Source organism: Myodes glareolus, chromosome 2 (assembly GCF_982192425.1).
Source record: "Myodes glareolus chromosome 2, mMyoGla1.1, whole genome shotgun sequence".
NCBI classification, from domain to species: Eukaryota; Metazoa; Chordata; class Mammalia; order Rodentia; family Cricetidae; genus Myodes; species Myodes glareolus.
Window position 1 is genome coordinate 41,196,657 of NC_142027.1, and position 10,902 is coordinate 41,207,558.

General features: G+C 34.5%; 1 protein-coding gene across 1 annotated transcript; it reads left to right on the plus strand.

Moving 5' to 3' along the window:
- Positions 1-4,376: 4,376 nt before the first annotated feature.
- Positions 4,377-5,297, plus strand: LOC125392835 (olfactory receptor 5AC1-like). Its single transcript, XM_048422799.3, has one exon. It carries the CDS (start codon positions 4,377-4,379, stop codon positions 5,295-5,297), a length of 921 nt encoding a protein of 306 aa, XP_048278756.3.
- Positions 5,298-10,902: the final 5,605 nt, after the last annotated feature.

Genomic DNA, 10,902 nt, shown 5'->3' on the forward strand with positions numbered 1-10,902 from the left:
TTGTTTGCTATCAATTTTGAGGAGGATTTATATATGTTTTTTCTTTGGGTTCACCTTGTTATTTGGCTTCTCTAGGCTTGCGAACTATAGGCCTAATATCCTTTGTTTATTAGAGTCCACTAATGAGTGAGTACATACCATATTCATCTTTTTGCGTCAGGGTTATCTCACGCAGGATAGTGTTTTCTATTTCCATCCATTTGCATGCAAAATTCAAGATGTCATTATTTTTACCGCTGAGTATATATTCCACACTTTCTTTATCCATTCTTCCCTTGAGGGGCATCTAGGTTGTTCCCCGGTTCTGGCTATTACAAATAATGTTGCTGTGAACATAGTTGAACAGATGCTTTGTAGTATGATTGGGTATTTCTTGGATGTATTCCCAAGAGTGGTATTGCTGGATTCTGAAGTAGATTGATTCCCAATTTCCTGAGAAACCGCCACACTGATTTCCAAAGTGGTTGCTCAAGTATGCATTCCCACCAGCAATGGATTCCCGTTACTCCACATTCTCTCCAGCATAGGCTATCATTGGTGTTTTTGACTTTAGACATTCTGACAGTGTAAGATAGTATCTCAAAGTTGTTTTGATTTGCATTTCCCTGATCACTAAGGAGGTTGAACATGACCTTAAGTGTCTTTTTGCCATTTGAACTTCGTCTGATAAGAATTCTCTTTTCAGTTCAGTACCCTCTTTTTTAAATTGGGTTAATTAGAATTTTAATGTCCAGTTTCTTGAGTTCAGGAAGGGGGAGGAGGAGAGGAAGTGGGGGAGCGGGAGGGGAATGGGAGGAGGAGAGGAAGTGGGGGAGCGGGAGGGGAATGGGAGGAGGAGAGGAAGTGGGGGAGTGGGATTGGAATGGGAGGAGGAGAGGAAGTGTAAATTTTTGAATGGAAAAGAAATTAAAAAAAGAAAAATACTCTGAGGGAAAATTTACTTCATGAGGTTTACAAAAATTGTGAAGATTCAGAGAGGATGATAAATGACGAACCATGGACATGCTAAACACCGTGCTGTGTGTAAGACCCATGCAAACCCTGAAACAAGCTATATCCAGTAAGGCAACATGAAGGCTGGGAGTGTTAAAAGATATAAAAAGAACATCTGATGATAAAATTATTATTAAATGGAAAGACAAAAAATAAAAAGTAAAGTAAATCCTTGTTTAAAATAAAAACACTATGGGAGCATTTGATAATTTTCAAAAAGGTTAATTAATATTCATACTAAAATTTATGTATTTATAAAATACTTTTCAATGTATTACAATATAATACAGATGGTGAGTCAATTTTATCCAAAATACCTAAAGAATGTCAGTGGAGTAAATACTTTTATTTATAGCTGGCCTTTAATATTTGGGATTAGAAAGCTAGCAAGCCTATGTATGTCCAGCTATAATAGGTTTGTTAAAAATAATTAACTGAGTAATAAATAATGCCCAGCAGATTGACTTAATCCTACAAGGAATTTTTGGTAGCACTGAGGGAGTTTTAGTTTTGAATTTAAAATAGTATTGAAGATGATAAGAAATAAATATCCCCTACAAACTGCTTTTGCTAAAGGAAATTGACCCAAGAAGGACAGTTGTCACTGACAGTTTTGCTGCTGAAGCTACAGTATTTTCAGGGAGATATAAGCTTCTTGGCATCTATGTTTGCAACTGTTTTATAGGACTCAGGTGAGTAAAATATTATTGTCATTTTAATAGTTCAACCACTTCATTAGAAAACATTTATCATAATGTATGGATAGAAATAATAATGTGGACACATCTTTTAAGGAAATTTTCTAATAAAAGTGACAAACAATCGACCTGAGAATCTAAATGAGATATTTTGCACCTGGTTCACTTTCTGTAAGTCCCTGCTGACACCCAGCTATGTGCTTATACACCAAAAATTTGTGCTCAGTCGTGTGACTTTGTAAGAGTTCATGTGGTCAGCTATTATGTTTTTATTCTTAATAAGTAAAATTATCTTTTCCGATTTTTGCTTTGGAGGTTGCCATAATCAAGATGAATTCTGGTTCATGGAACCAGAAGTCATGCGGCTTCTTAAGGCACACAAGCCTGTTTCCTCACCTGTCGAAGGATTCCTTGGGAATCCTGGGAATATGAAGAAAAGAATATTCCCCTACAGCGGCAGCATCTGTTTCTTGTTAAATTTTTAGAAAATATAAAATAAGGGTTATCTTATGCTTTTTTGAGATATGACAGTGAAACATTTAATAATTTGACAAACATTACATTTCCTCTGCTATTGTGTTTCAGCATCCAACAAACCCCTAAGAAATTTGTTCTCTTTCCGATGCCCAGTAAAGGTAGAGGTAAACTATTTCCACAGAACAGTTTTTTCTTTCTTGTTGAAATAATGAAATTAAAACTACCTGTAAACCTCTGTACAATACTTCCATTCTTCTACATGTTTTGTTGCCTTAAGACGATTCCTTGCTCATTCTTTTAAAAAGAACTCTACACCCTTTAAAAACATAAAACAAATTCTTTGAGAACAATAATTTTTTTAAAAAACACTGATGATGACATGGAACTGTGGGCTAACTGTAAAAAATATTGATGGCTAAGCTCCAAAAACAAATGCAAAGTGTATGCTGACAAGAAACCCACTTGGATGGCTTCGTCTTAATACTATGGCTTTCCTTATTCATTGGTGTTTAACCACCAAAATCTGATATTTATAAGTGATCAGCTTCAATTTTAGAATAATAATATAGTGTTGCAAATACACAAACCACCTTATGCCCAGAACTGTGCATATTATCCCACAGAAACATAGTAATGTGAATCCAACTTGAATGCTCACCCTGATGTATTCTATGTTCTGACCCCACTGCCCTGACTAATTACACTCCTGGGTACATGCATTTCAGTGAAATTTTCCGCCTTGTGTGTTATTTTTGTGGTAATTATAAATTACGTTGCTTAATGTTTTACCTACTTAATCCTTTTTATATTAAGTTTTGAATATCTTGGAATAGAATGCAGATATTGGAGACATTGGTCGTTTATTCTATTGTGATGTGTTTTATAATGTTAAACAGCGTTTTTAACTTCACAATAACCCTCAAAGAAATTAAAGGCTCAAGAAACACCATGACATTGTTTAAATCTCTTGAAAAATCATAGACAACTGAAATAGTAAAAGACATTCTTAATTCTTAAAGATAAATTTCCAAACAGGCATGTTTAAATTTTATTTCTTAGCTCTTTCATCAATAAGTAAAAAAGTATGTATTCATGTGTGTATGTGTTTTATCTTAAAATAAAAGTGCTTGTAACCTCATGGACTTTTATATGATAAATAGGTTCTTGGTTACACACTAAAAGTGATAACATTTTAATTTTGTGAGGAAGTGAATTAACGCTTCTTTACATGTACTCTGCTGAAAACAAAACATAAAGAATTGTGTTCAGAATCTATTGTTGCTTTATAGATGTATAATCAAGCAGCAAATATGAACAGGATAGAAGGAGCAAAAATATTTTAAATTACTGTAATATTACCTGACCTGTTTATGTCATAGAAGTATGAACACACAAATATCAGTACCAACAAAAGCAAAGTCCCTTTGCCCCTCATGTAAATACATTTGAAAGATACATATGAAAAAAAAGTAGAATGAAGTCATTTGAAAAAGCAAAGAAACATCAGAAGAGGGAGAGAAACGTGAAAAAAATAGCAGTTCAAAATCCACTGTAAATGTGAATGAAAATGTCATTATTGAAATATTGAAAAAAGAAGACATTTCAACTAGAGCATGTTTTTAAAATATTTTAGTACAAAGTATGTTTTGTTTGTTTAATCATTCTAAATTTTGTATAGAAGCTTCATATTATAAATGTAATTAAATTAAACATAATCTAGATATATATTAAGTTAAACATAATTTTTAGGTTATGAGGTCAATGTACATAAGGCCAAGTGAATCAATGTTTATGGCTTTTTCAGTTACTTTTCATATAATGGCATGATATAATCTGGGACTGGAGAGATTACTCAGCTGTTAAGAACACTGGTTCCTATTTCATAGGACGTGTTTCAATTCCAAACATGCACATGACAGCTCACAATGGTCTGTAACTCTGGTTCCAGGTTACTGAACATTCTCACACAAACATTCATGCAGGCAAAACACCAATGCACTTAAATTTAAAAAAGTATTCATCAAAATTGTTTAAAAATATTTCCTATTTCAGGAGAGTTACAAAAGCAAACATAGTCCACTTTGTTAATATTTACTTAGGAGCATCTGACATGTGGGAATGTGGACTATAATATGACCTTATTCTCTTTGACAGCTGGCCATATTTTCTTTGTCTCATCTCTCTTTACAATGAGCATCCTGAGCCGGTATGATGGAAGGAAATAGGACCCTACTGACTGAGTTTGTCTTTAGAGGAATAACAGATCGTCCAGAGCTGCAAGTCCCTCTATTCCTGGTTTTCTTCTCCATCTATGTCATCACCATGGTGGGAAACCTTGGCTTAATCTTTCTCATCTGGAAGGACCCACATCTTCATACTCCCATGTACTTTTTCCTTGGAAACTTAGCCTTTGCAGATGCCTGTACTTCATCCTCTGTGACTCCAAAGATGCTTATGAAATTTTCAAATAGGAATGACATGATATCAATGGGTGAGTGTTTTGCCCAATTTTACTTCTTTTGTTTCAGTGCAACCACAGAAATTTTCCTATTGGTTGCAATGGCCTATGACCGCTATGTGGCCATATGCAATCCTCTGCACTATACAGTTGTGATGTCCAAAAGACTCTGCACTGTGTTAATAAGTATATCATATATAATTGGTTTCCTTAATCCTATAGTTCATGTGGGATTGTTATTCAGATTAACATTCTGTAGGTCTAATATTATTGATCATTTCTACTGTGAAATCATGCCAATCTATACAATTTCTTGTACAGATCCATCTCTTAATGCATTGGTGGCTTTTATTTTTGCTTCTTCCATACAAATCAGCACCTCTGTGACCATTGTAGTCTCTTATGCCCGTGTCCTATTTGCTGTCCTGAACATGAAGTCTAAGAAGGGCAGAAAGAAAGCCTTCTTCACCTGCAGTGCCCACCTGCTCTCTGTCTCTTTGTTCTATGGAACTCTCCTTTTTATGTATGTTAGTCCTGGGTCTGGATCAGGTAAACACCAGGATAAAATGTATTCACTGTTCTACACAGTTGTGATTCCTCTGCTAAACCCATTTATATACAGTTTACGAAACAAGGAAGTTTTAAGTGCTCTCAAAAGAGTCATGAAATGATCACTATCTTCTGAAATTTTCATTGTTTTAAGTATGTTTTTCTTCTCTTCTGCAGTATTTCATACTATTTGATAGTGTGTTTTGAGTATGATAGAAATATTACGTATATCTAGGCTATACATATATGTCTAATTATGCAATTATGATTAAAATATTAAGTGAATATTTGAAGAGATATTCCTGGTCATTTGTTGTTTTATGTGTGTACTCCTTATTGTTCTAATCCATAGAAATCTTGTGTCTGGTTTCTGCCTGCTTTTGGAAATTTTTTCCTAATATTGGGTTGTCTTTCCCAGAATAAATATGTAGTCCTCTACCTTGTATTACTATATCTTGTTTTGTCGTGTTTAATTGTTTGCTTATTTTCTCTTTTCTGTAAGAAAACTGAGGAAGAATGAACTTTAGACAGAGGGGATGTGGGAGAACTTGGGAGGGTTAGCGGAGGGGAAACTGTAGTTGGAATGTGTTGCATGAAAAATTTTTAATAATAGTAATAATAGTTATAATAAAAGAAATAAAAACATAGATTCTCTTGTTTTTCATTTACATACATTCTTAAATTCTTGATTTTAAAGTATTTAAAATATTCATAAATCCCTTATTTATAAAAAAGACACACACAGAAAGAGAGAGAGAGAGAGAGAGAGAGAGAGAGAGAGAGAGAGAGAGAGAGAGAGAGATATTGAGACAAAGACATCTGCCATGACTGTCTTACTGTCCCCAGGAGCCAGAGGGAGTTTCTGAATGGAGCTTGAGTTCTAGGAAGCTAGGGATGGTTGAGTGAGGGTCTTAGAATAATTCTCTGACCTTCTGGAAAAGCAACACATACTTTGATAGCTGAGTCATTGTCCCACTCCTACCTCAATTTTAATCCACACTCACTACATATTTTTTAGTAGACTGATAAACTTTTCCCCACAGTTTTCATATATTTTCGAACTCTGCTGACTTTTTAGATGAATATATGTGTAATTCCTTTGATTACACACCTATTTTCTTCATTCTTGAGGAAGTTTCATAAAAAATCTTTTGTTTAAAATATGTGTAATTATGCCAAATTTAAAATATGAAGCATTTAAAATAAGTATTACTTGAGAATTATGAGTAGTCTTAACAGGCTAAAGAATTCTGTCACTCCCAGTGAAAATACACAAATTTATTACCTTAAAAACAAAACAAAAAATAATAAAAAGCTTGATTATTAACTCAGCAGTACAATACTTGTTGCCAAGTTTGGCAAACTGAGTTAGAACCCCAGGACCCACTTGGTGGAAAGAGACAACTAACTCCAGCAGGTTTATCTCTGACCTACTCACCATGGTATTTAACTACCATCAATCAAAATAATAAATGAAAAAAAAACCTAAAAATTTAATGGAGAATAAAAAAATGTAAACTTTACAAAACTTCTAAAATTTATTTTTAAACTAATATTGTTGCATGCCTTTATCCCTGACTTGCAGATGCCAACTGATTATAGCTATTTTCTATAACTGAAATCTTCAACAGGTAATGTGGGAGTCCTCTCTGTGTGCTGTGATTACCATCAATGAATAAAGAAACTGCCTTGGCTTGTTGATAGGGCAGAACTTAGATAGGAAGGGAGGACTGAACTGAATGCTGGGAGAAAGAATGGCGGAGTCAGGGAGATGCCGAATCTTTGCTGCTTAAAATCTTAATCATTTTAAGTCAAATGCGGCGATATACAGATTAATAGAAATGGGTTAATTTGATATAAGAGTTAGCCAATAAGAAGATAGAGCTAATGGGCCAAGTAGTGATTTAATTAATACAATTTCTGTGTGGTTATTTCAGTTCTGGGCAGCTGGAACAAACAAGAGGCCTACTGCTACAAACAGGACATTAAATCAACTTTTTCTCCTCTAAAGTAAGGATGAGTGTGCAAGGCCATCATGAAAGTATGTGGCCTTTTTGTCCTTCTGACTATGTTGGATATAGATTTCTGAATATTTAAAATAAAAGAAAATTTTCACATATACATGACATGTTATACCTTATCTTTTAATTAAAAGTGAAAAATCTAGTAAGTCCTATAACCTTCAGTCTGCAAAGGACAGATTGACTTCAAGCTTATTGGTCCTATTCCTTCTGTATCTGTCTTTCTATTCTGATGTACAGGCTCCAATCCAAGCAGGTTGTTTTTTTTGTGAATGAAGACTCTGAAAAGATTATGTCTTTTTACCAATTAAACATAGTGCAAAACTCTAGATTTTTATCATTTGTAACTAATATGAATTCATCTGATGCATTTGCCAAAGGCTAATATATGTCTGACTTTGCTGCCTGTATATATCTGTAGTTTCATGAAAGTCTGTACTAATCCTCAGTCACTCTCTCAGTATGAAACTATGCAGTATTTTTTTCAGCCATATTGATTTAGAGCAAGAGAGGGGATAAAATAGCTGCAGACAATTCATGCTTCAAGTGGAAAAACACTACAATGAATATTTATTATTCTCTTTTAATTTTTTCTTCCCATGCTCAACCAAGACAGTTACAGTCAATAGATACTTTCTTTTTATAAAATAGTCTTGAAGAGTATACATTCTGAGTTTATTTTAATTTTTGTGTACCTTTGCAGGAGGTAAGAGTAGTTGTGGGCTTTCTCTCTTGTGCAGAACATATGACTTTTGTCTTTCTGGGTCCAGATCACCTCAGTCAGTATAGTATTTTCTAATTTCATTCACTTACCTGCAACTTCATGATTTCATTTTTCTTCCTGCATAGCATGTTTTTATTATCCATTCATCTGTTTATGGAATTTATGTCATTTACATCTCATAGCTATTGTAAAGAGAGTTGCAATGAGTACAGTTGAATACATTTCTGTGATGTAGGAAGTTGAGTACTTTGGGCATATAGCAAGGAGTGGTATACCTGGGTCATATAATAAATGATAAATTTACTGATTTATTTCTTTAAATACACCATTTATATTTCGTGTCTGTTATTGCTACAGTCAATATATGCTGTCTCTGTTGCATATATTTTTTTTCTTCAAGAAGGCCTCTTATTTGCATCATGATCTATGGAGTAGAAAACTGCATTGAGTGGTGGCTATAGCACAGACAATTGAGGAGACAGAATAGGATTGCAATGCTGTCATATCCTGTGTCAAATAGGGGAAAACAGATCACACATGTCTATAGGTGCATACTTCATATATAAAAGTTGTGAGCTTGGCATGTAGAGATTTTAATCTCCACCCCACTTTCACTTTATCAGTAAGTAGGGCATCGTGGAACAGGCAGCATAGCAACTGTAGTTCTTATGAGCTAAGGTCGGAATTAACACACAACACACTTCAGTTTCTGTAGACAAGCTTTTATTCCACTTTCTCACACAGTATATATAGTCTTCAGCAGGGGAGGCCGAGCCAACAAGAAAAAGAAGCTCATCACTGTAGGAGTAAACATCTTTAGGAACACTGCTGAAAACATCTGGTTGTTTAGTTCTTGTTTTTGCTTATTTTTGGAACAACCAACCACAAGAGTGTAAAACAGATCAAGTGGGGTGTGAAGGCCTGTCCTCTAGGGACCCAACATTAAGCTCCTCCACCCCGAAAAAAACTATTAGAAGCCAGGTGGTGGAGTCACACACCTTTAATCCCAGGACTCTGGAGGCAGAGGCAGGTGGATCTTTATGAGATCGAGGCCAGCCTGTTCTACACGAGGTAGTTCCAAGACAGGCTCCAAAGCAACACAGAGAAACCCTGTCTCAAAAAACAGAAAACAATAACAACAAAAAAGACTTAAGGCACTTCTGTTTGCTTCCAAACAAGTGATATTTGGTCTGCTCCAAATTTTTATGCACTATTACCCACTTTCAATTATCTATTACAAGCTTCCTGAGGTTGAGAACTTAAAAGAGGAATAACTTATTTGTTCAGCATTTAACAAATATCTCTAAAACCTATGTCAGAAGCTCCTTTTATTACTAATTGACAATGAAAATAGAACCTCACAAACAGTCAAAGTACAGAGGATAGGATATTCTGGAGCAATCAGTGGTAAGCTGCTCAACAATATTGTACCCCTTCCTGTGGAGGATGGGTATCATTGTAGAAGATAGGGAATGAGATTGTAAAAGTCAGAGGCAATAAATAACTACAAGTAAACAGTGTCTTCTATCTTCCTTCTAGATACAGAAAAACAACTATATGAGTTAATTCATGCATATGACAACATGCATAAGACATGTGCAAGTTCAGGTCAGACAAAATTCCATGTGGTGGGTATGTATATGGGAATGAATTCCCATCCCAACCTGAGGAGATAATGGTGATTGATAGCTGTCAAAAAGGGAAAGCTAGTTTTTTGCAAGTATATATAGAGAGTAAGTGAAACATATTCTGTAATATGGCTGCAAAGCTAATAGTATATTGGCAACTCTAGTTGGAATTATGCATTAAACTGTCTGTCCTTATGAATATCTTTTGGTGGGGAGGTTAGGAGATTTTTAATCACTGCTTCTATTTCCTTTGGGGTTGGTTATAGGTCTCTTTAGACTGTTTATCAGATATTGATTTAACTTTGGTAAATGGTATCAATCAAGAAATTTTTCCATTTCATTTAGATTTTTCAATTTTGTGAAGTACAAATTTTTGAAGTATGAACTAAGGATTCTCTAAATTTCCTTGGAGTCTGTTGTTATGTACCTCTTTTGTTTCTGGTTTTCTTGATTTGGCTTCTTGTAAATCTTCTTGGATTATGGTCCCTAATTTGGAGTCCAGTAGAGGGGGAAACAACACAATTCTTTACAGACTTTGAAACAATAATTCTCAACTTCATATGAAAAAAGAAAAACACTTCAGATCCCTCTGCAGTGAGGATCAGCCTTCAGTAGCTCAGGGATTGAGTCAGAAATCACAGAGTCAGGGAACTAATCATTCAACTTGACTTTAATATCTGAGGTAGTAAAACTTGATTCTCTGGAGACAATGAAAGGGTACAAAACTTAACTCTGCGGGTCTGGCAAAAAAAGGGAAAACACACTACACCACTTAGGGCCTCTTTATCATCTTTTCTCTCTTTTGTTTATTTCTTTTCCTAACTCTATTCAGATGTATCCCTTTTGTTTCTCTTGATGTTTTTCTTATAATTAACTTTATTTTGTTCCTTACAGTTTATGTATCCCAACAAAATCTTTCAAGCAGTATAAAATTTAAAATGTGGTTACATTTTATTTTTAAGTGAATGATTACAATGAACACAAGTAAAAAATTAACATGCTTTTCATATTCCTTAAATGTTTTACATACTATGGGTGAAAAACGAATTGTCTCAAACACCCCCATGCGTTCATACTCAAACAACTTGCTATAGATTAACAGGATGTAAGCAAACAAGGTATTTTTCTCAGCAAGGTCTTTTGCTAACAGACTGTATTTTATGGTTACAAAGAAAGGGCTAATGACTTTATTAATTATCCCAAATGGTAACCTTATAAGGAATCTTAGAAGAATCACAAATATAAACTTTTGCATATGAAAAAGAATCAACTATTTCTATTTTAAACCCTCATGGTGCGTACCCATTCATCATCAGTATCTTATCTCAGGAATCTAAGGACAGAAATGAGTACA